At 42.8% G+C, this 25,838-nt stretch overlaps 1 protein-coding gene across 1 annotated transcript in view; it reads right to left on the bottom strand.

Annotated features, from left to right (window-relative positions):
- Nucleotides 1-25,030, bottom strand: part of LOC132358919 (diacylglycerol kinase iota-like) — a gene marked incomplete at its 3' end in the record, with an annotated part of 66,543 nt that extends 41,513 nt beyond the window's left edge. Inside the window, exons 1-4 of the mRNA XM_059912168.1 lie at nt 24,917-25,030; nt 9,794-9,868; nt 8,368-8,424; nt 992-1,057 (exon numbers count right to left, since the gene is read on the bottom strand). Of these exons, the coding sequence (XP_059768151.1) occupies nt 992-1,057; nt 8,368-8,424; nt 9,794-9,868; nt 24,917-25,030 (312 nt within the window). The remainder of the gene's footprint in view (nt 1-991; nt 1,058-8,367; nt 8,425-9,793; nt 9,869-24,916) is intronic.
- Nucleotides 25,031-25,838: the final 808 nt, after the last annotated feature.

Genomic DNA, 25,838 nt, shown 5'->3' with positions numbered 1-25,838 from the left:
CTGGGAAAACAGCAACATTAATCAAACTTTTTCCACGTCTCGCTCGCCCTCAACACTACTCAGGCAGCCAAAACTTCCTTGCCTCCCTCTATTGTCAAAAATGCCATACTGGTCAACTCACCCCAGTGCTTGACCCAAAAGAGTCACATGAATAAATAAACAAATTAGAAATGAATTGATGAGGAATATACTCTCCCAAATTATCTTGCTCTCTACCAAATCAAAACTTTCCTTTATTGAGACCAGCCTACACCTATGTAATTTTTTTTAAAAAATCTTTGTAGTAGGATTCACCACCAGTTTAACTTTCTCTGAGGATCCTTTCATTCCTAAAGTAGATCTTTGTACATTGAAAAAGCCATAATCCAAATCTGTTAGGGTCAATAACATGGAATCTACAGAGCATGCAGCTGTCAGATCCCCACCTCACTCTTCCAAGTGGCCCTGCACCCTGAGGGGCCTGTAGCCAGTCATACTTAAGAGAGTAGACATAAATCACCACCTATGAGAAGGGCATCTCTTTCCAGGAACTGGATAATATCCCAAGAGAGCAACACATTTCCTGCTTCCATGTTGTCCTTCTACCCAGTTCTGCTCAACCATAACATATCAACACAAGCAGTATCGCTCATCAACCTACTGACTTTCTGTTGGTGTTCAAAGAAGTACGATGGGCCAGCAGTCCTCAGGAGGGAGTTTTAACAAAATAGGAAGTATCCTTTTTTTAAACTATTCACAATGAAATTCACTGTAAAAGTCCATCCATCTCTCTTAAAACGTGCTAATTCCTTGCATGGAGACCACTGCTTCTTGAGTGAGTTCTAGAACAAATAAAACACCTCTTAAGGGAAGGGGACCTAGAGAAGGGAGGCCTTTGGGAAAGGAAGGGACGTCCTGAGCCCTGGATCTGGGTGACTGGACTCATCTACCTTGGGTGCTTGCCAAGGCCTGAGAAGCCTCCTGCGATGACCGTGGGGTGCAGGCCCCTTACCTTACCACACTGCTTACATTTTCCCTCCTGCCGACGCCTGTGTACCCAGTGATGACGCACAAAATTCTGTGGGAAAACAAAAGTAAATAAACATGTTTCAATTCGCAAACTCCAATGTTAGGTTTTTTTTAAATGTTTTAAGAATAAAGATTTCCGCCAACAATCATCTAAGCCCATCTAAGCACAAAAACAAATATGTGTATGCGTGATTTGTTTAACAATAAACATGAACCCACTGGGGAAAATGAAGCCAAGTCTCCATCCTCAGTGACCTTTCGTATCTGTAGAAAGCATTAATCATGCCCTCCCTCTGCGGCTTCCTGGTAACAAATGGCCATAATGAATTCCCGTTACTCTGCTTTCTGTCTAGTAAAACATTGTGCAGATTTGTGACCTTGGGCTGGGGCGGGGGGGAGAGTGGGTAACTGAGGCAGGTAAAAGAAATATCCTTAAAGAAATGAGAAGGTGAAGGAGAGAAAGACAAAGACATCCAATTTTTTTAAACAAATATGTATTTAATGCTTTATAAATGCCAGGCAGGCACTGTACTAAACATTTGAGTCAGAAAGAACTTAAAGAAATTAAATTCTCAGAAAGAAATAGATCTCCTGATTTGGGACTTACATGGTGACAGTTTTTCACTAGCAAAAGTGAAGGAAGAGAAAAGCTGAAGGAAATTGATGACAAAGACAAGAGATGTGGGCATATCGCGAAATTCTGCAATGAGGTTGTATTTAAACTGTCCTTGGATAACCTGAATGAGATCAGCTTCCAAGGTCTATTCTTGGCTTGAGCTGTAGGAAACATGGAAGGTCCTTTTCCTCCCAAATAGAAGCACTCATCACCCCAGCTGTTGGGATACTTTACAAGAGAGAAGGTTCAAGCCTAATGGTACAGGTAAACCCTAATAACTTCCATACAACTCATCTCTCTTAGGCCAATACACCTAAAATATTTGTTGATGTTTTTCTCCTGCCCTTTTCTGAGAAAACATACTTTACCTGAAATTAACATGCGTATTGTCAGGCCACAATCCATACTTTCCCTTTAAAATAGGCCCTTTACCATATATTCAGTCTTTCAACAAATACTTACCAAATGCCTACTATCCAGGCATTGTTCTAAGTACAGAGGGACACAGGAAACAGATCAGTGTCGAGAAAAAAAAATGTTATATCAAGGCATGAAATTCAGAGTGACAAAGATACCTCTAACAAGCATTAGCATTATCAATTCCAAAGTGCCACCTCTATTTCTCTTCCTAACGTCAAACCAAGTTAAATTAAAACTAAACAAAGATCCTGGAGGAATAATGGTCTTTTAACTATAATAAGATATAAAAAAACATAATGGTCCCACTAATTAGTCTAGTTTTTATCTGGCTTTTCGCACTGTGGCAGTTTAATGAAACAAGGACACAATTCTTACATTGTTCTCAGAAAGAAGCTAATAATAACAGTTAACATTTCTTGACTACTAACACTGTCAGGCACTTTTTTAAATGCCTTACATGTAATAATAATTTTAATTTTCATGAGAATTTTCATGAGTATAGGTGCTGTTTAGTTGATAAGAACTAGTAAAACCCCGAGTTGGTAAAATATTGAAATATTTCTATATTGGTTGATAAATTGCAGTTTAGTGCCCCTACCATCCCCCGGCTCCTCCCTGGATGCCATACGCCCCCCCCCCCCGCCGCCCCCCAACACTGGAGCCCACTCCTACCTCCTCATTATTAAGCAACTAGAATGTTAATTTTGGGCATAACAGGTCTCCAAGATTCTGGAGCTCTCTTCTGAAAATAAATCATGTTACTTGGGCGATGCCATTGGGTTCTCCCACAAACTCAGAAGACCAGGCTGTGCCCCACTGATGCCAGTTGTCTGTCCAAGCTTAAATATCAATATAAACAATTTTGGGGGCCTATGGCTGCAAGTCCAGAAACCTGCTCAGTTATCAGCATCCATACCTTCAGGTCAGTGAAAAAACTCTACTGGGGATGATGATATTGGACCCTCCATCTCTGTACTTCACAGATGAAGTGGACCACTCCAGCTTTCCACCCACTCAAGTGAGAAGCACTTTAGCCCACTGCCTGTTTAAGAATAAGGGCTGGGGAGGCCTGGGGCCAACTGCTAGTTGTACTCTACCCTAGTTCACATCATTGTAGGGCATGTTATCAGAGGGTTTGACTTGAATTATCATTATCGCCCTCATTTTACAGATGACAAAACTAAGGTATAGAGTGGTGACTTCAAATGTCGGGGCAGAGCAAGGATTCAGACCCAGGCAGGCTGGCAGCACTGTGTTGCAGCGCCTCTCCTCTGCTCTGAAAGATCAGGTTCAAGATCCTTCAATAAATGATTTCAATGACAGTCAGTAGTGGAAATATTGAATACATCAAAATGTCAGGCAGTATTATGACAGATAGAAAAATTTACTATAATTGCTGTTAGTTTAGCAGAAGCTGAGGGAGAATGAACAGTATCATTGATGTTAAGAGAAATTCTCTGCTTATTGAGATTATAAATCACCTAATGACTCTCAATTTAAGAATTTAGGGAGGGAAACATTGGAAGAATTTGATGCAATTACCTATGAGAAATCATGGCTGACTCATGGAATTATTTAGCTAATTATTTGACAGCTCTAATCAAAAGATTAAACCAGCAGTTTCCACAAATCAACAATTATTTAGAAATTATAAGACTGACGATGAATCATTTCTGCTGCAACATACACCGTTTGGTAAGCAGGTTTATAATACCATGTAGTTTAGTTTATTTAAGGAATAAAAGAGAACATTTTTATAATACCATGTAGTTTAATTTATTTAAGGAATAAAAGAGAACATTTTTATAATACCATGTAGTTTAGTTTATTTAAGGAATAAAAGAGAACATTTTTATAATACCATGTAGTTTAGTTTATTTAAGGAATAAAAGAGAACATTTTTAAATTGTTTATTTAAATATTTATGACTCTGCAAGTTGTTAAATAAATATTTTTAATATCATCCTTCCTAGGAAATAGGTAGGAAATTAAGGCCCAGATAAAATAACTCAAACAAAAGCACTACTATAGAAACTGAGTAATTGTCTCTAATCTATGGCCCTGATTTGAGATGTCAAGTATCCATCTATTCAGAGGTCTTCTTAGGCCTGATATAAATTTCTTCTATTGCTGCTTAAACATAGCTGGAACAAAGTAAAAGCCAATAAATGTGTGCTGAATTGAATGAAATTCTCAACCTAATTTCTTTGACAATTATATTGTGTAGTTATCATTTTGGAGGATCATCCATTGTCTTTATCAATTAGGGGGAAAAAACCATTTTTATAGAATCACTGCTGTTTTATCATCCTTCTTTCCCAAGCACTTAAATTTTTCACACTATTTCCTTTTGACTACTATTTATATCTCCCAAATTATTGAAATGAAATTAGACTCAGGATCTTCACATTGCAAATATGAGTGTTGATTCACTGCTGTTAAGCTAGCAAAGCAAGGCTGCTGACACCATAACATCTTTTTATTGTTCATCAATAATCTGAATTATTCATATAGCATCTTCAAATACTGGGTAAGGAAAGGGCTATTACTTATGGGTGTTAAAATCTCGGTTATCCATGATTGCAGGGTTTATAGTCACTATTGTTAGCAGAAATGCATAACACAGTTGTTCAATTATTTTCAAAAACAGCCAGTTTAATTCACAGTATTATTCACAGAGCTTCTGAAAGGATCTTAGAAATTATAGCCCAATCCATGCAGCTTATCTCTAAGAAAACTGAGGTCCAGCCAGAAGGATTCAACTTAGAGGAGTCCAAACAATATTCATTAAAACATTTCCATGTATCAGGCACCCCAGAAAGCCTAGGGCACAGTGATTAACAGCCCTGTTCCAGAGCCCAGCCCTAGAGACACCATCGAGGGGAAAAGAAGCAGAGGTGTCCTTTGAACCCAGGTCAAACTAATTCTAAAGTGATTGCTTCTTTCATTTCCATTAAGTAAACTACCTAAGGCCTCTTAATTAAGAATCTCCATGGGTCATAATCTGTCATAAGTATCATCTCCAAACTGTCCTCTTAGACCAAGAGTTCTTAGACACTTGGGGAGAAGTTAGCCCCTTTATAAATAGATATTCATTGATCACATCTTCTGCATCCTGACTGGTACAATGAGGTTGGGACAAATTCCACGAGTAATCTCCCAAAGCTTACACTATAGGAGGATAGCAACAAACAAGCAAATGAGTAATAAATAATTATGACATACAAAGTGCTCTGAAGGGTAGAACAAGGTGCTTTGATAAAGAACAATGTGCAACCTACTAACCTACTTAGAGGTGGTCATCAAGGAAGACCTCTGAGGGGCTGATATTTGAACTGAGGTCTAACTATAAGAAACAGCTAGCCATGCAAAGAGATTTCCAGTACAGCAATGAAACACACAAATATCAGAAGGTGAGGAATATCTTGATGCATGCCTCAAGAACTGAAAGAAAATCCATGTGGTAGCTGGATGGGTTGGAAGAGGTAGGCTGGGTCCAGCCTTCGCAGCACTTTTGACTTTTCATGCAAAGCCAAGGGTATGGTTTTCTCTAAATGATATGGAAACCACTGACGAGTTTTAAGCTGGAAAATGATATAATCCAACATTCATTTTTAAAGATGAGTCTCTTAAATTACGGTGGATTGAAGAGGGAAACTAAAGAATTCTGGAGAACCTATTGTAGTGGTCAAAAGTGAGAGATCATGGTGTCTTAGTCTAAGGTGCTGACAACAGAAATGGAGATAAATGGATGGTTTGAAATATATTTTATGAATAAAATTGATAGGGCTGGCAAATGAATTAGCTGTGAGGAGTACCTGAGAAAAGTAATCATTATGACCCCCCCTCACCCATTTTCTCGATCAAGGAGCTGGGCCAATAGTCACCTCATTTTCTGAGGTACAAAAGAATTGAAAAAAATTGTTTTTATGGTGATGGAAATAAAGAGTTTAGTTTGTAATGTATTCTATTTGAGATGACTGTGATACATTCAGTGGGCATATCAAATGGAACTCCAAGTGTGGGCTGGAAATGGAAAGCTAGCTGTTGTCAGCCCAGACATGATATGTAAAGCCAAGGGATTGCATGAGCTCTCCCAACAACAGTAGGCAGAACATGGTCCAGTACTAAGCCCAACGAATACTAGGGAGTGAGCAATGAAAGGACTACACAGTGAAATAAGAGGAACATTAGGAAAGATGTCATGACAGGAGGGCATTTCAAGAAGGATGAAATACTAAGTAGTTTGAACACATTTGCAAGACTGAATAAGAACAGAAAAATTTCTAATGGATTTGGCATTAAGGAGATATTGGCAACATTAAAAAAGCAATTTCATGAACAGGTAGAGTAAAAATCAGATCAGAACAGGTTAAAATGCCTAGGAGGGGACACGCTGGAAACAATTTACGTAGTTAACACTTTCTGGAAGTTTAGCACTGAACACGATGCTGAGAATCAGAGCCACAGTTAAGACACAGTTTGTGGTTAAGGACTATTTTTGTTTGTTTGTTTTTTAAGATGGGAGCTGTCAGAGCATGTTTATGTTGATGGAAATAATCTAGTAGGAAGGTGGGGAGTTGAAAATGTAGGAATGGAAGAAATAGCAAGTCCTTGATATGAAGACAAGGGAAGGCACTGAAAACACTTATAAAGGGCCTGGCTTCATGGAAGAGAAATAATAACAGCTGCTGGAAACACACCCAAAAAATCCTTGCATTAGAAAACTGCACATACAATTACAATTATCTATCCAGAGAGAAAAAGAGAGATTCAAGGACAGGGAACCAAAGGTAGACATATGGATTCCCTGGTTAGAAATTCATATAGTCCATCTTAAAAACTCAAAATGGTTGCTTCTACTGTCCTAAATAAAATTTCTCCTTCATCTGAGCTATCACTGAGTTATCTCCTGGCCATTGCTATAGCGCACTTGGGTGACACGGAGGGTAAAACAACCTTATCATTTTTCTTAGATTTCCTCACCCTACATATGACCCATAACTTTCCTCTTGCTGACACAATAGACAAGCACAGTGGGAGAGGACAGTTGACAGGGACAACTCTTGATATTTTCACCTCTCTCCAAACCTCCACTGCCAGCCTCTTCTCTCTCCATGTTTTCTCCCAATCTCCTTGTATTAGTCAGTAACAGTGAGATCATTCTTCTTCACAGTGCCTTTTTTCATTAACTGTCATTAACACCTCTGTACTCAGACGTCTTCTATTCCTATTCCATTCATTCATCTATTCTCGTAGCTTTAATTACTATCTCGATATGCTGACAATTCACCAATGTCTAACCTCTAGTGCCCAATCTTCCTCATAAGCTCCAAACTTGTCTACCCACTCATCCTTCTGTTGGGCATCCCCAGTTGGGGCCTCAGGACACCTCCAACTTGAGAGTTCTACAACTGAACTCATTACTTCCCTACCCCATCCTCAGAGCAACTCATTTGCCAACATCTAATTGCTTTTTCAGAGAAGAACCCTTGTTTATTCCAAGCTCCCCTGTCTTTGCGTCCAAAATCCAATCAATTACTATATCCTGTCAATTCTGTTTCCTTCAAATTCATATTCTCCAGTTTTCTCCATCTCAGTATTACTCTTAGTTCAGATCACCATTATCTCTTGCCTAGATTAGGAGAACAGTTCCTCTATTTTTTTCTCCACGCTTCCAATATTGCTTGAACTATATGGCATTCCCTCCACACTGTAGCCAGAATAATATATTCTGCTTATAACAGTTTAATGCCCCCTCTAATTACTATGATGATGAGACATTCAACTTGCAGCCTTGTTAACAAGGGCCTTCATGGTCTAGCGCCTGCTTATCTCTCAGGTCTCACGCCTTCCTCATATATCCTCTCACTTTTGTGCTTGTGTGCCTGTGTTCTGTCTCAAAGGCTGTGACTCACCTCCTAGCTAACCCCCCGCCCTTCACTTAGATCATCCCTTTGGGTCTCAGTTTAGTTGCCACCTCTTCCAGGAATTAAAATGGACCAAGAGTCAATAAAATGTTATTTCTTTCTTACCTTTTCAATTCTACCACCTCCCCCTCCCCCTCCCCCTACTTTCTAGTTCCATTCAATAAGACCTTAGCTCCCCAATACATTCTGTGAGAAGAAGAAAGGGCAGTAGACACACACTGAAGAGACTTGGGGATTTTATTGATTGTATGTGTTGATGTATCGAAAAGAAACTGATGTCGAATAGAGGGAGATGGACTTTATCTTTTTTTAATCCCTAGTGAATATCTACGAATCCAATGAATCAATGGGAAATAAAAGGTGGTATTTGAACTAGAGCTCTGATATACTTACTTCTCTCGGTGATCTTGAGCCCCCTTCTCGAAATGTTGGTTTACATCTGAAATTAATCTGTCATTTAAAAAGAAAAGTGTATTATATTAGAGATAAGCACTTGACTAGAATGAGTTACCTGAAAAAACCAACAGTGACAGGTATTGAGACTACAGAAGAAAAAAAAAAACCTCAAAGAATAAGGAACATAGTCTTACACTATTCTTAGTCTTTTGAAATCATCACCTTAGATAATCCCAAGTGATCCTGTTATCTCTAATTCATGACTCTTCAGTCTCACTGATGAAATCAAAGTATCTTTAGACAGTAATGCTCTTATGCCATAAATTTGAGAAACTGAGATAATAAAGAGGCAGAAGAAAAATATATGGCAGCTGAAATCATCCAGCTGTGTTTTAGATTTTAAAAGTAGGAAAATACAAACTTGAGAAATTTTTAATATGATGAAGATGATTCACAAAAATACACAAAATTATTCTTCAAGCATTCAGCACTCCCTTACTTTTAGATGGGGAGGTCTCCCTGTACATTTACATCTTCTTTAGCTACTTGATAAGGTGAAAGAAGTGTAGAAATGAAGCAGGAAATGAGTAAATGGAGTTGGGAAAGCAAAAAATAAAATTATTGTAAAATATTACTAGTCATTCCCACAAAATATCAGTTGGCAACAATTGATAATGTGTCAGTAAAACTAAATGAATATCACAGGGGACTAAAATATTTCAATACATTTACACATGGCAGCTCAAGAGAGATAATGCACAGAGAATCCCACGTGGAAAAGGAGCAGGAGACATGGAAGAAAGAGGACAGCAAAGAACTCACTGCTGGAGACTTTCCCTTGGCCCCGATGACAGATAAATGGACTCTGCAGAATCCACTTCCTCTGGAGGAAAGACACCACCAGAATGTCGCTTCCAGCCCCTCCCACACATTAATGCTGTGTAAGCAGGAACGCTGCTCAAAGCAAGGAACTGAGCTTCTGGCCGGGCTCTCTCCCTTGTAGCCAATTTAGAAAGAAGTAAACTTACAAAGGTCAGACATGTCTAAACAGTGATTTTAAAGAGCTATGGAATTTTTTTTCTTTAATACGAAACATCTTGTGGAAAATCCCATGGGTGACTAACAACGCTTGTTATTGTGAAGAAAATTAGTACACGTGAGGCTTTTCTCTCTAACCTTATTATTCCTTTTCCTAAGAATCAACATAAAATGATATCAAATTATACCTCAGCAAACAATAAAGTGAATGAAACTTAAGCATTGTCCTTCCATCCTTTCATTATTAATCTGGTAATAATGTTGGACTTCCAGGTCTTTAAAAGAGCATTGTTTTCCAAAAGTTGAAAATGGAAACGGACACCTGGTCTTTGAAGTCCAAACACTTGCAGGGTAGCAAAAATAGCAGCAGGTGGCGCTGTCTCACCTTTTCTAGCTGTTCGATGCAGGCGGTGTGGACGACGATCTTACAGACCGCACACTTCCTCCTGAGAGCTGATTTCTACAACAGACAATTCAAAAGACAAGAAGAAATGTTAACAGTCTGTTCTGAAGAGCTCCCTGGTAGTAAAGAGAGTATACATAAATGAAGCAAACGTAAACCAATTTAAAACTCATCATAAACATTCAATAATCGGACAAACTTCAGCAATAGTACTCTGACCTACCAAGTAACTTCATATCCATGACTGAGGGTGGCCTAAGATTTTCTCTTTAAAATAGAATTATACTAGCTGCTGTATGCTGAGTATATACTGTGAACCAAGCTCTTTATTCTGTTTTTTTCTTAGTTTCATAACCTAACATTGTAGGCATTATTATCCTATTTTTTTTCACATTTACTCTAATAGTTAAGGGGTAGGGCCAACATTCCAACACAGGTCTAGGTTCAAAACAAGCATTGTTTCCCTACAGCCAAACAGTCTACATTTCAAGGGGCCATCCCCTTGGACTTTTATTCCCGGCACAAATCTATACAAAGCTACTTGGTTTCTGCCCAAATCTTCTGGAAAGTAAGAAGACAAATTTAACTTTTACAAGTCACCAGCCTTATCACCATCATCACCATCATCATAGCAGCAGCAGCCCAATAACAGCAAAAGCAGCTAAGATGAATTTAGCACTTTCTATGTGCCAGGTATTCTTGTAAGCACCTCACAGATAGTAACTCATTTAATCCTCACCACCCTAAGAAATAGATACTATTCTTACTGCCATTTTACAGATGAGAAAACTGAGGCCCAGCAAGGGATGTGCCCAAGGCCATATAATTAGAGCACAGCAGGGCCAATTAATCTAATACCAGGCTCATGCTTAAAAGCATACACAGTTTGGCCTCCCTGACAGTCAGTACCAGTTAAAATTCACAATAAAAATATTCTCTGAGGTTCATCTGTTTTCTAACAATAACAAACAAGCAGCAGGGAGAGAGAGAAAGGGGTGGAAATCTCGATTCAATGCTGACGGTGCCATGTAAAATCTGAGCTAGAAATCCTCAGGCCTCTCTATGGAGAACAGGCTAAAAGGCGGATCTGCAGGAATAATTTGGGGGTCTGAGCACTGAAAGAAACTTATTATAACAAAGCCAATCTGTGACCCAGCCCATCAAAGCATCCGAGTGTGAAAGGCCCAAAGTCCCTGTCCTTAAGAAAGATACAAGACTCAGCTTCCCCTACTGAGGACCGGCTTCCCCTACTGAGGACCGGCTTCCCCTACTGAGGACCGGCTTCCCCTACTGAGACAGGATTTTTAAGCCAAAAATTGAGGTGTGGCTGCTACCAAGGAGCCTGGAAGGACTGCAAACCAGCACCTTGGAAGGCGCAGAATCAGGAAAGAAACTGTAGCCTCCCGCCTCCTTGGTGGTTCTACCCCTTCAACACGGAGTCTCCACGGTGCCACCAGCCACCAACCAAGCATCCAGAACCCTGCAGTCAGTACCGCAGCAACGACACGCGTCGTCTTGATACCCACTGACTAAGGTTTAGGTACCCTGCTTGCAAACGCTTTCATCACTCTTGGCTTTCCTCTGCCTGAGGAAAGAACATGGTCGGTAACCTTATGTAAGCTTGGCAATCAATTGATTTTGCCAAAAAGGAGGATAAGGGAAACCCAAGCATCTAGCCACACTATTGAAAAGTGTCTTGGCTCTACTACTAAAAAGAAAGCGGGGGCAGGTGGGGAGGAAGGGGAAGGGGTGGGAGATGGGGAGGGAGAACAAGAAGAGTGACAAGTACCAGTAGCAGCACCAGCAATGGCAGCAACGCTCAAGGCAACAATAATAAAATTCTAGGTTTGCAAATTTTCGTGAGCTACGTGCCCATGAGAAGCAAACTACTGTAGCTCTCCGGTTTGTTCTGGATCTCCTGGTGGGGATCACGGCTTTAGCACCACCCGCAGCAAATGCGTGGGGCTCCCGAGTGAGTCCTGTGGCTCAAGAGTTATCATGGTTGGTGCTCAGGAGTTGATTTCATTCTACTTATTATCCACTAAACCCCTAGCAGATTTCACTGCAGGCAAGCAAAGCAACACTCTCACGGTAGCAACCACTGATGGGCTTATTTAAGGCCGCCTGAAAAACCTCCTTCCTTTTTTTATTTTTTATTTTTATTTTTATTTTTTTAATTTTTTTTTTGTTTTCTGTGAGAGTGATTCTTTTTACTTTTTTTTTTTTAATTTAATTTATTTATTTATTTATTTTTGGCTGTGTTGGGTCTTCGTTTCTGTGCGAGGGCTTTCTCTAGTTGTGGCAAGCGGGGGCCACTCTTCATCGCAGTGCACGGGCCTCTCACTATCGTGGCCTCTCCCGTTGCGGGGCACAGGCTCCAGACGCGCAGGCTCAGTAGTTGTGGCACACGGGCCTAGTAGCTCCGCGGCATGTGGGATCTTCCCAGACCAGGGCTCGAACCTGTGTCCCCTGCATTGGCAGGCAGATTCTCAACCACTGCGCCACCAGGGAAGCCCCAACCTCCTTCCTTACCAGTAACTCCTGCCCTGCTCTAGCCTTGTGCCTGACCGTGTGCTCTGCATTGGGGTCTGCAGAGCTCCAAGGGCTCCATGAGGCTCCTACGGAGTCACTGGGGATGGTGGGAAGGGACAAATGTGCCCTCGCTGAAGCCAGAATACCCCTTCCTCGCCTTGTTTTCCATCTGGATTCCGAGTCAGAATCTCCTTTGAATAGGGATCTTGCCTGGAAGAGTTTGAGAACCTGTGGCTTAAGACTGCCCTCTCTCAGCTTCCTAGGGTAACATGTATCTACACTGATATCATTCATGTGTAATAATTCAAGTGCAATGTTCTACAGATGATAATATATGAAGAAAAGTGCTTTACGTTATAAAACTAATTTTATTTAAACAATGTTAAATTTTCAAAGGCCCTCATAAGGCATGCTTCTATGCCTTCTGAGGCAGAATATATAAAACCATAATCTGAATTTTTCTTTATAATCACTACAACGTGATGTATTTTACTACAAAGAACAGTCATTTTTCTGCCTCCTGTCTTTCTATCAGGCTAGATAGCCTTTCAATGTTATTGTGCCTGACTTCAGTTGCCCTCAATTTCTTAAATGACAGCTTCTAAACAGCTTATAATCTGATAAATCAGATAATTAAGGTCTATAATCACATGCAAAATTAAGTGAATAAATTCTGAATGAAGGCCTCAGGTCTTTTTCCATAGTAGAAAAATACATGGATTTTAGTTTCTCAACTGATGAAAACTGCTCCAATGCACCAGAAGTCTCAACTGCTGACTTCTTGGTTTTATGACTATGCTTTAATTAGTTAAAGTTATTTGAAGCAGCTGGATAATAAGCTTCTGGGCAGAAACTGCTCAGTTCATGCTTGGTTATGTTCCAATTTTTATTTGCAAGATTTAAACTAAATATAAAGATAAAACACAGGAATCTAGACATTCTCAATACTGTAACTACTCACTTTTTCTTTAAAAACTCTTAAGTCAATACTTCCTTCGCTATGAAAAATGATAAAGCAAGAAAAGTCATTAAAATTAAGTCAGCAGGTTAGTTGTTATTCTTCATATCGGGACATAGCTGTTATAGAACCTAGCACAAAGATACAATTTTAAAAATAAATATGGCCTGGGACCCAAACATGCTTAAAAATTAACATTATAAAAGTTTAATAATTCACTCTCATCCATGAATTTAAAGGCCAATTAGGCTTACTGCTTCAAATATCAAGTAACCTCAGTGTCCTTACTAAGGGTTTCCTGATTTTGTCAAAGGAAATCCATTAATTTGTAATTGTGTGTGTGTGTGTGTGTGTGTCACATCTGTAAAAACTAGTGGAGGGGGCACATCTGTGAAAACTAAGACAACATAGGCTATAACATAGATTATATCCCATTATACTCCGATCATAATTTACCTATACAATAATGACACAATGAATGATATGCTATGCTTTAGGATGGTGGGCGTAACCTAACCAGCAGACCTAACAGTAACTGTAAGAGAACACACTCAAAGTTCTGACTTGGCCCTATATGTTTCCCGTGCTGTGGGCACTGTTGGCATTCCAACCAGTGACAGTTCCTCACCAAACTTCAGCTCATATCAAGTATGGAAGTAAAACTGTCACAGCCTTAGACCACTGGCTCTGGGGATGGAAGCTGGAGCGGGGACAAAAGGACCAGAGGCAAGCAGTGGCAGAAAGTATATAATTGTCCCTGAGAAACAGTTTAATATCTAATCCTATCCCACCTACCCACTTCCTTTGGTCATAAGTCCCTGATCCATATGTACCACCAAGCAAGCTATATGTTCTTCCTTTGAACAAGAGATGTGATTTCTGCTAAGTAGCAATGAATATCTGGTAGTAGTTAACAACGTTTGATAGAAAGAGAGAGAAAGAAGAGAGGGAGGGAAGGAAAGGGTAGGAGAAAGAAAGGGAAACCTAGTTTCACAGGTTTATGATTTCTGACAGGTCATGGCCTCCTTGCTGCCCAAGGAAACTTAAATTGAATGCCACCCCTAATAGTCTGAAGTTTGACCCCAAGAAGCATGTACAACAAGGCTGGCTGAGCCCCTTCCCAATAAGCACACACCAAATCTCATTTTTCCCTGAAGATGGTCAAGTTATCCTGCCTCTGACCCCATCTCTCCCACTGTATTCTTAAGGACACCACCCTCCCCCCAACACACACACACACACACGCACACACACACACAGGTTTAATCACCAGAGATCAGAAGCGGAGAAGTAGGAGGAAATATTTAGTCTCCAGAGGCGACATGGCAACCCTCTCTCAGCCTCCTGTCTCAGGAGACCTCAGGGCCAGAGCCTGCTGCTGGTCACGCAGAAGTGTGGGCCTGGCAGCATCTCACTGCAGACAGAGTTCCCAGACATGGGCTCACAGACCCAGTGCAAGGAAGCACTGCTTCCATCAGCCCCGCCCTTATCATAAGGCCACAGTGACAAAAGGATGCATGGCCAGGGAAGGGGCTCCAGGCAGGAACCCAACCATCCTGGGAGTGGGGAAGGGGGCACAGAAGGCACTAGGGGAAGGAAAGGATGGAGCGCCGAGTGGTGAAAAGTCAGGAAAAGAGGGCTGGATGAGGCTGGTGGGATGAGCTTCCTAACTCAGGCTCCCCCCTCCGCTGTCTTCTTCCCAGTAATTCTCAGCCTCCTCACCTTTCCCACGTCAGAAGAATCATGGTGAGAAATAGAAACTGAGCGCTGGGAGTCAGGCAAAGGAGAAACAGCAAGTGGGGCAAGAAGAATGTTATCCCCCCTTCTGGACACAAAGCTCAGTCTACAGGGGCACCGTGATGGAAGGGGGAGACGGGGCAACAGGGCCCAGGCAAGGCTATCCTTGTCTTCCTCTCCAAGGGTGGGGTGAAAGGACTGCTCGGTAAAGTGCAGGGAAGGAAGCTTCCTAAGCCTTCAGAGTGCCAGGAATTCAGCGTCCTTTCAGTGGGGATTGCCCCTACGGGCAACACCAACGAGAACATTGCTGCTGTATAATCCTAGGTAAATGAAAACAAGAGTTCTTTGATTTATTTAAAAACCTAATTAGAAGAAATGACAAGCATACTCGGCAAGTTCTACTCCTCTGGGGCGTCTAGGATGCAATCTGTAAATTGCTATTGGGGAAAAAGAAGACTGACATTATCTGGAAGTTCCATTAATGTGGTTTCAGGGCCAAAACAGAGACTCCATCGCCACTCACGCCGGCGCCTCTTTTCCTCAAACAGAATACAGGACGTTTTGGACAAACCAAGAGCGTGGCTAGCTGAAGCGCCAGCACGTCCCTAGCGTGGCTCCTCACCGTGTAAGTAAGTCTCTCCGAGACGGCAGGATTTCAAGAGCCCAGACCGGGGAGCAGAGATGCCACACGTCAGGAGGAACCTGTGCCCGGGGGCGGGGTGCAGGGGGGAACCTCAGAGCTCTCCTCCGAGGGTCTCCTGCAGGGACCCCTCACTCTGGGTGAAACCCTCAGCCTGGGTACTGCTGCCCAGAGTCAAGGCCTTCATTTGTCAGGGCCCCAGGTGTTTGTACCACGTGTCCTCCAGCCAGGGCTCAGTGAGGGCCGGATCCCTCTGAGATATCCCCACAGCGTCGCCGCCCTAGATGCTAAATGATGCCAGAAGTATCTCAGAATATACGAAAGAAAAAGGAGCAGTGAGCAACAGGAGGTTGAGGGGTTGGGAAGGGGGGGGGGTCACGTAAACAAGTAACGAAAATACTCAGCAACACTCAAATACTACACACCGATGCGCCTAAATCTGCACACGCCAGTTCTCGGGAATCAGGATGGTCTGAGATGCCCCACGTGTGGACTTTACATGCAGCTGGAACAACGTCAGCATTCTGAGTGCTGTGCAGGAAATAAAGAGAAAGAAGCTTGTGTCCTTCCTGGGAGAAGCTGGCGTGCCACTTGAGGAGACACGGAGGACTTGAAAGAAAAGGTCACTAACAGGAGAAGACCGTGCATGGCTAAATGCTAAATGAACAGCTCAGACAATAAAAGCTGTCATCTAGAGCAGGGTAAAACCCCAGAGGCTGACTCAGTAAAAAAGGATGTAACACCAAAAAGAGCAAAGTCTTGAATTGGGCCTTAAAAAGATGTAATATTTGAAAATTGAAGACACTCCAGCAGGGAGAGGATCCAACGTCTCTTTACACAGTAGGCACTGATGCCTCCTCAAAGGAACCGAGCTGGCTTTTGCGTGTCCGATGGGGCGCTGAGCCAGGGCCTCACAGGTGTCCGTCTGCATGAGTCATTGGGCACCATGTTCAATGGTGGAGCGTGGAGGCTTCTCTGTGTGCCTGGTCGGGGGGTCAGGTGGAGGAGGGTGAGGAGTGGGAAAACTGGCTGTGGGTCACGAGGGTCTCAAAGAGAAACGGCAAAGCAGAACTTTTCCTGAGAGGCCCTGGGTTAAAAAGTATAGAGTTACAAGAAGATGGAGATTCCTCTGTATTTCCATTCTGCCCTAATCCAACACCAGGAACACTGCCTGACACATATTAGGAGCTCAAGAGATATTCTGGCAGGGAGGGAGGGAGGGAGGAAAGGAGGGAGGGAGGGAGGGAGGAGGAGAGAGAGAGAGAGAGGGAGAGAGGGAGGGAGAGAGGGAGAGAGGGAGGGAGGGAGGAGAGGTGAAAGGGCTTGCAGACTAGGGCTTCCTCCTCAGTGTAAGCCCCCAGCCCAACCCCAGTCTGGAGAACTGGTGGCTTTGGAATTGAGACAAAACCCCCCTAGGACACAGGCATTTTCAGGATAGGCAATCCCAAAAGAAGAGAGAAAGAGGCATTCTATAGGTGTTTGAGGGACAGAAGACCTTCATAAATACTAGAGGGAAAACGGGGTAGAGGCTTCACGGTGAGTACAGCTAAACAATTTTTGTGACCACACATGTGATGTCTTCGGGGGAATTCTAGAGATAGCGGACGGGAAGGCTATCTTGCACAAGGCTGAGGTCTTACATAAATGGGTGGAGTTAAGAACAGGAAGTCTGCATTACTGATGCTCATGTGATCCCACCTATGTCTACAGGCTAGTAAGACTCTGGAATATCTAGTTGGGTAGCAAGTTGTGGGACTGCAAAGGATTGGGGCCAGCACGCAGGCCAGCCTTCCCAAACAGAAGTCCCGGCTGGGCGATGCAGGTTAGGCTAGAAAGGTGGATTGGGAAAAGATTGCTAAAGCCCTTAAATCTAGAGTGAGAAATACAAATTTGAACCTAATAGGCAATGGGGCACTAATAATTTTTGAGACTCATGTGGCCAAAAATAATAACTCAATCTGGTGGCAGGATGCAGCACTATCTGAAAGCAGGAGGAGGAAGACAAAAGGAAATGAGATGATTGATATATTAATTCAGTCAACCAATAAATACTGAGCACCTACTAAGTGCCGTTCACTGTCCCAGGCACTGGGGATACAGTAGTGAATAAAACATTGAAAAAAAAATTGTTTTTATCTCATGGAGCTTACATTCTCCTGGGAGAGACAGACAATAAACAAGATAGGTAAGTGTGATACATAATAGGCTGATAGAAATAAGTGCTAAAGAGAACAATTAAAGCGAGAATGGGGGCTAGGGAGTATCAGGACCAGGGGAGAGCTGAAGCTGGGACAGGTTGACCAGGAAAGCTCTCACTGAGAAGATACATGTTAAGAAACACCAGGAGGGGGACTTGCCCGGTGGCCCAGTGGTTAAGACTCCACGCTTCCAGGGCAGGGGGTGCAGGTTCGTTCCCTGGTTGGGGAACTAAGATCCCACATGCTGCATGGCATGGCCAGGAAAAAATATAAATAAATAAATTTAAAAAAAAACAAAAAAAACTGAGCTACAAAGCAATACTTTAAAAAAAAAAGAAGAAGAAGAAACACCAGGAGGAAGTGAGGGAGTCGGCCATGTAGTTATCTTGGGGGAAAGCACTTCGGGCAAAAGGAACAGCAAGTGCACAGCCCAGAGGCATGAGGGCTGTGGGATGTTTGCAGAGTGACCAGGAGCCAGTGTCACTGGAGTGGAGCGAACTCGGCGGAGATGAGGCCAGATCACGATGGCAGGCCAGGTCACACAGGGATTAAGTAATGAACAACAAGAACCTACCGTATAGCACAGGGAACAAGAGTCAATATCTTATAATAACCTGTAATGGAAAAGACTGAAAAAGAATATATATATATATATATAACTGAATCACTTTGCTGTGCACCTGAAACTAACACAACATTGTAAACCAACTATACTTCAATTTAAAAAAAAGATATTAAGTAATGAGAGTTCACAGTGGAAATTCACATATTAGGCAATGAGCGCCTGAATTGGAGTGATGAGAATGGAACAGAAGGCAAGGCAGAGAAGCAAGAGTGATCAACTGACAGAGCACGGCCCTCTTTCCATCATACGCAGGTCTCTGGAAAGGTGAACACAGATTTCTCACACCTGGGCCTCATGTCTTTCAGGAGAATAACTGATACAGCCAAGAACGGCTTCACTCCTACTCCGCGGTCAGCTTGCTGACTGTGTGTACACCAGCTGACTACACCTACCGCACTCTCGTGCTGTGTTATGGTCGGGATTGCCTCCGAAGTACTGCAATAAAACTCACTTAACCTGCTCTTCAAACAGCTTAGTTTGTTCTGTTCTAAGGAACACATTATCTGAAGCACTTTGCATATGAAGTGTTTATGCTTCCAGAGACACCTCCCCTTAGGAACCACAGATGTGCCCATGTATCTGGGGTAGGCAGGATCCACCGGAGCTAAGGCACAGAAGGGTCTACTCCACAACTTCCCCAGAGACACAGAGAGAAGGAGAAAAGTGCCGCTGTTCATCATTGTTTGGACACAAATAAAAGCTTTCTATTTCCCCAACAGCCAGTACATTTTACATTTTTCATTTGAAGGGAACAAAAAGCAAAATCTTAGAGCAGAAAGCTAAGGGAAGGGCAAGGACGTTGTGAGCTGAATATGAGAACGGGAACAACACGTGGGAACCTCTCCTCATCCTGAAAAGCAGCCAATCAGGGCTCACAGGAGAAACGATTCAGTAAGAACCACATTAGTAGCTACCGTGTTAATTCAAAGCTAACATTGATGGCTGGTTATAAAGAATGACACCTCACTGTGTTTTGACCACTGGATTAGGATTGGAAGAAGTGGTGGTCAGAATGGCACAGGCTCATTTTAAGAGGGGAAAAGAGGTGCATGCCTGTATCTCAATAGTTTACCCTTACACTGAAATTCGTACCAAATCATTCTCTTTAAGAGTGATTCAAAAGTGGCTTATATCAGTGACTTTAGTACATTTTTTAAATGAGAAGAAAGCGATAGGTACAAGGCTTCTCTAATGGGCTTTAATAGAAAACTACCACAGGACTCTTAGACGTCTACCTCTTGGAACTTGATTGGGTAACTGGTGTACACAGCTACTATCTTTTGTACATCTACATAAAATTCAGGTACAGTTATTGAGACATAAACAAAATATCCATTGCAGCTGTTACTTATGAAAAGGATGATGAATGGCCTGCTAAATCTGTATTGGCTGGTACAGGTTTAATGGAAGGATATTAACACACGGCTGCCTCCAGAGCCAGGATGTGAGAAGCTGCGAGTGCCCCTCATTGACTGGTCCAAGATTGCTGCCCTGGTTAGGCATTCCTTCTGCCCGCTCCTGCATGGCCATGATGCATTAATAAAGGATTTCAGACTAATGAACCTCAAGAAATCTTCAAAAATCCATAATTCTATTTCTCACTGCTGTTTCTCATCTTACCCAAGCACATGCCATATTTCCATGACTACTATTATTGACTGTCTCTGTACTTTGTTACTCTCATCTCTTGTTTCACTGTGTATTTTCTTCTGCCTGCTTGTCTTTTCCTCATTTCTTTTTTCCCATTTGTTTCCTCTGTGCTTCTCAGCTTTGGTGTCAGCGGATTCTGACCATGGCCAGTCAACAGCTTTAACTTTATCATGTGCTATCTTCCTGCTTTGGTTCTTTTCAGCTGCTTTTATGGCTGCTCCCTGTTCAATGTTTATAGTTTCTTCAAAGTTATCTCAGATCAAAGCTGCCATGTATCTTTTTTATTTTTTGTAAGTGAAATAGGGAGCATTTTCTTTTTTTTTCTTTTAATTTTATTTATTTATTTATTTTTGGCTGTGTTGGGTCTTCGTTTCTGTGCGAGGGCTTTCTCTAGTTGTGGCAAGCGGGGGCCACTCTTCATCGCGGTGCGCGGGCCTCTCACTATCGCGGCCTCTCTTGTTGCGGAGCACAGGCTCCAGACGCGCAGGCTCAGTGATTGTGGCTCATGGGTCCAGTTGCTCCGCAGCATGTGGGATCTTCCCAGACCAGGGCTCGAACCAGGGTTCCCTGCATTGGCAGGCAGATTCTCAACCACTGCGCCACCAGGGAAGCCCCTACTGCCATGTATCTATTGTAGGTTAACTGAAGTGTTTCCATATGTACAAAAAATGTATATAAATATGATTACAAGTATACAGGCAGTAATAAGTAGATATTCACACAATAGAGCCCTACACACACAAACACATGTGTACTCACAATTTTCCAGCAGATAGGTATGAGTGAGGATGGGCTGGTCATATTACAGAAGTCATAATAGAGACAACAGGAAATGATGTCTCAACATTGTCTTAATTGTCTAGTTCCAAGGTAGTATATCAAGGGCATAGCAGAGATCTGAAGCTTGACGTAAACTAGGAAACACCAACCAAAGTTTGCCTTTTAATACTTGCTAGTGTGATAGCACTGTATATGCCATCTTACTTGCAGCATGAATCTTAATATGTTCTCATTATCAGTTTACTTTGTGGAAATAGATAAAGTTGGTTTTTTAAAGTTCACAGCTTAAGATCTCTAAGCAATGATTTAGAGACATTTGCTTTAATCTGGAAGATTGTGTCTACTTAAGAAGCCATATCAAACCATGGTAAATTACCTATCCTTTTACTGCCATTTCCAACATCCCAAGCTGTTGATGACATAATTAAGTCAAAGTCTTTCAGCCAATCTGGCCCAAGAAGACCACCATTTCAATCATAGTTCACCCAACACTGTATCTCCAATTGGCCATGTGGTTTTCACTCACATACATACAACTACTGGTACCATTTTTCAATGAGGACATCATTACCACAGACAGAATATTTACCGGGAGGCTAGCAGTATAATATATACATTATGTGCACTAGACACACAGCTCACTTCAGCCATGCAAAGTGGGTATCATTCACCTGCTTTATAGATAAGGAGCTGAGACCCTATGAGATTGAGCAACTTGCCCAGGACAGACTGGCCGGGAGTAGAACCTAGGTCTTTCTGACTCAAAGCCATCTCCTTCTATTACATCTTACTACTTTCCTCTCATTTTACTAGTGATAGATTTGGGGAGCAGGATTGATAAAGCTAGGTAACCATGATGTTCGACATGACTGCTTTAGATAATCTAGTCTCATGACAGCCCCAAGGGGATGGACTTATGACAACCCTACCATGACCACCTGTGCCAAGAATGGTCAACAGCAGTCTCTATCCTCCATGAGAATCAAATAAGAAGGGCACGACACAGGCTAAACAGGACTTATAACCCCGCAATAGCCTGTAGTAGTGAATGTGGAATCTCCCTGTGAAGAGCCTTAAAAATAAGGCAGAAATTCAAACGCCCTGGATTCTAAGTGTAATGATACTTAAATGGCAGGGTTGATCTGGTGACAGGTGTCTGTGTGTGTGTGTCTTTCAAGAATCACATCACTGAACTCATTCATTCATTCTGTGGAAAAGGGCAGGATAACTACTCAGTGCAGTCACGGTTCTCAGTGCTGAGGATCCAGGAGAGCACAAGACAGGCAGAGTCCCGAGCTAAACGGAGCTCATGTTCCAATAGGGACACAGACAGACAAGTAAGGAAGTGATTTTTTTTAAAGGTTAGAAAGTGATGTGCACTAGAAAAGATTGAGAGAATGGAGAAGGGGCACAGCTGGGCTGGTTGTTTCACCCTCTCTTTTATTCAGTGAGAGAGAGGGGGATGATTACAAGGCCCTCCAAAGTTAATACCCTGGCACTGCCTGTTGGGTTTCAGCTTCTGACCATCCTCTGGAACCACTTTTATTCAAGGAGGAATGACCCGAGTAACCAATTTTTATTGAGTGCTTGCGACTGGCCATGTGGTTCATTGCTATATATGCTTTATCTCATTGAAGTTTCCAACAACCATAAGCAGCAGGTATTATCGACATTTTACAGATATGAAACTGAGGCTTAAAGAGGTTAAAACAATGACGGACGTCACACAGCTAGAAAATCCCAGAGCCTGGATTCAAAGCCGGGTCACTTGATTCCAAAGCCCACACACCACCTCGGATGAAGACATCAAAGCAGGCTTTGCCATTTCCTTCTGTCTTTAAAACATTACCTTCTGCAATCTGTATCTGCCTGGCACATGAGGTAAGAAAAACAATAAGAAAAATCTCCTAAAAAACAGACAATATCAACCTTGGGGTCAGTAGTAGTTCTGGGTAACTGCTAAAGCAAACAATGCTTCAGCCGAGATTGGGGCCTCTGAGCAATAAGAATGTTGGTTAGAATCTGTTGTTCTGGGTGCCCAGCACTGAGAGACACTGGAAGAAGGGAAAGCCCTTCTATACACCTGGGCATTGCCTAGGTGATATGTAAACCCTACAATGAATCACATGCAAACTATCTCTATTAAGTGACAGAACCGTACTCATATTAAATAAGAAGAGACCCGCTCCACACAAGCACACACCCACATACAAACACACAAATGCAGCCTCAGTCTAAAAGTATCACTGCAGAAGAGGTGACAACCATTCTCAGAGGCTCAAGCTCTAAAAATAAAATAAGACAGACAGACAGACAGACGGCTTAATGAAAGTTTAAAACAAAGGCAAAAGAACTGCATAAAGAGACAGAAAAGTGAAGAAGCCCCACTGTAGTGATTAAGTCTCTCTGACTTTTGTTTCCTTTAAGTGGGAGTAAACTGCCCCAATGACCACCCCAAAGGGTTGTTGTTACTGACCAACACTGACAAGAGGAAAACTGCATTGCGTGGATATTTTTCAAATAGTTTCCCACTGAATATTGAGATCTCACGAGATGACAACGGGTGTTCTGTGGGGAAAATAATGGGTTTTCAACAATCATCCCTTCCCTCAAGCAAACAGAGAGCAAATCCTGCATCCCTAAGGCCTTTCTTGGAGCTTCAGAATACATGTTTGATTATCAAAGGTGTCCAATGTTTTCTAAACTTATTCCATCACAAGCCATTTTTTTTTTTTAAAACCTCCTTTTGAGGGAGAACTGTCCTACTTTCCCCCAGTTTTTTTTTTTTTAATTAATTAATTTATTTATTTATTTTATTTTTGGCTGTGTTGGGTCTTCGTTTCTGTGCGAGGGCTTTCTCTAGTTGCAGCAAGCGGGGGCCACTCTTCATCGCGGTGCGCGGGCCTCTCACTATCACGGCCTCTCCTGTTGCGGAGCACAGGCTCCAGACGCGCAGGCTCAGTAATTGTGGCTCACGGGCCTAGTTGCTCCGCGGCACGTGGGATCTTCCCAGACCAGGGCTCGAACCCGTGTCCCCTGCGTTAGCAGGCAGATTCTCAACCACTGCGCCACCAGGGAAGCCCCACACAAGCCATTTTTAAGGAAGAATATTCCATACTGCTTTTACAAGATTTCAGTGCTCTCTAGAACACAATTTTATTTTTTTTTAAAGCAGACTGTGCAAATAGACGATGGTACTGCTGATGCCGGGTCACCTAGGAGAGAGTGGCAGAGCCCTGCAGCTCCCTGGGCTCCGTATCTTATCACTCTGTCTAGTGCATGAAGCGGGCAGGGTCAGTATTACAAGCTCCTCAAGCATACGGATAACACTCTAAGCCAAATAATTACAATGATAACGATAGCCGTCATAATAACAATGGCTAACTGAGGGCCTGCCCCATGCTCGACCCAGTCCTGTGTGTGCACTTGGACGATCTCATGGACATTCCCGACCATCTGGCCAGACACATATGGGCAACACCCCTTGCACACACAGAAACACCCCACCCCCTTCCTCCACTCACATCCACTGGCTCGGGGGTCAGGAGCAGAGAGTCTGTCTGAGAAGATGCTTTTTCAAAACTATTTTTGTTGACGGCTCTGCTCTCCCCGAGCCATCTGGATTCATGAGCTCCTCAATATCTTGGTGGTGGGAGGCGCCTCTGGTAGAGAGCGGCCTTAGAAGCGCTGCGGAGATGGCATCTTCACGGCTGGCACCCAAACAGCTTGGAAGGCTGGCTTAGGCTTCTGGGCTTTGCTGTCACACTCACAGCTCCCTCTGCGAGCCCGGCCGCCATCTGGAGCTGCAGAGCGTCAGTCTGCCGTGCTGGAAGACCAGGGGCAGCAAGCAGGGGGTGGGGGTGGGGGTGGGGGTTCCAGCACAGTCTGAGGCTTGCGTCCAGTGTCGGTGCTCTGGGGTGTCTACCCACCAGATCCAAATGCACAGACAGTCAGAGGTCCCCAACCACCTGTGCTGGGGACCGACTCTCATCTCGCTCACAGCGCCCAGATGCCCGCAAATCAGCATCTGCATGGGCCACTGTCCAGTGCTCGCATCTTCTAGAGATGAAACAGACAGGGCTGTCACCACGTTCGCCATCTTTTTTCTTTTTTAAAACAACAGAAAGCTGAAAGTTTCCTTCAAATAGGGCAGAGAGCTACTGCCCTTGTACTCTTCTTACAAGTTTCTTCCAAAACCCAGGGACGTAGCCAGCATCCTTTCGAGCAGACGCTGTGATGCCCGATTACAAGGATGAGGCTTCTGACCCATCAGTAAGAAGACACAGCCTGTGAGATGTTTTCCAGAATGAGTTACTTTGATTTGTCACACTCAGCTGGTCCCACCCATGACCTAGGGAGACTACGGACATTACACACAGCAGCAAAATGACAGGGAAAGTGGAAGAGTCTCAGTGTCGGGGTTAGAACCATCCCAAACAGAAGGCCTTGTTGAAACCAAAGTCCAACCAAACTACTAATTAGCTCATTCAACTTAATGACACTGAAATATAAGCAGGGATAGGAGAGAAGGAGGGAGGATATTAACATGTGTCAACTACTTTAATCCTCCTGCCAATTCTGAAAAGCAGATACAATCATCACCATTTTACAGAGCAACCTGAGACTCAGAGCAGCAGGGCAGAGCTAGGATTTCTATCCAGATCTATTTGTCGCTGGATCTGAGTAACTCCTCACTCTCCACTCCCCCTCCTCCCCATCTCACCTGACCTCCCTAATGCAATTCATTCATTTACTTGATAAAACTATATTTGTTAAGCGCTGAGCGGTACTGGAAGACACCTTAGAATTAAGGTCAGGTGTTACAGGCAGGTTTGGCCATTTTTGCCAAACATGACCCACAAGGACAAGAGTAAAGTAAAACACACAAACAAAACAACAACAAAAGC

Source organism: Balaenoptera ricei, unplaced genomic scaffold (genome assembly GCF_028023285.1).
Source record: "Balaenoptera ricei isolate mBalRic1 unplaced genomic scaffold, mBalRic1.hap2 scaffold_654, whole genome shotgun sequence".
NCBI lineage: Eukaryota > Metazoa > Chordata > Mammalia > Artiodactyla > Balaenopteridae > Balaenoptera > Balaenoptera ricei.
The sequence above is the reverse complement of the archived record's forward strand: the minus strand, read 5'-3'. Positions and strand labels throughout refer to the sequence as shown.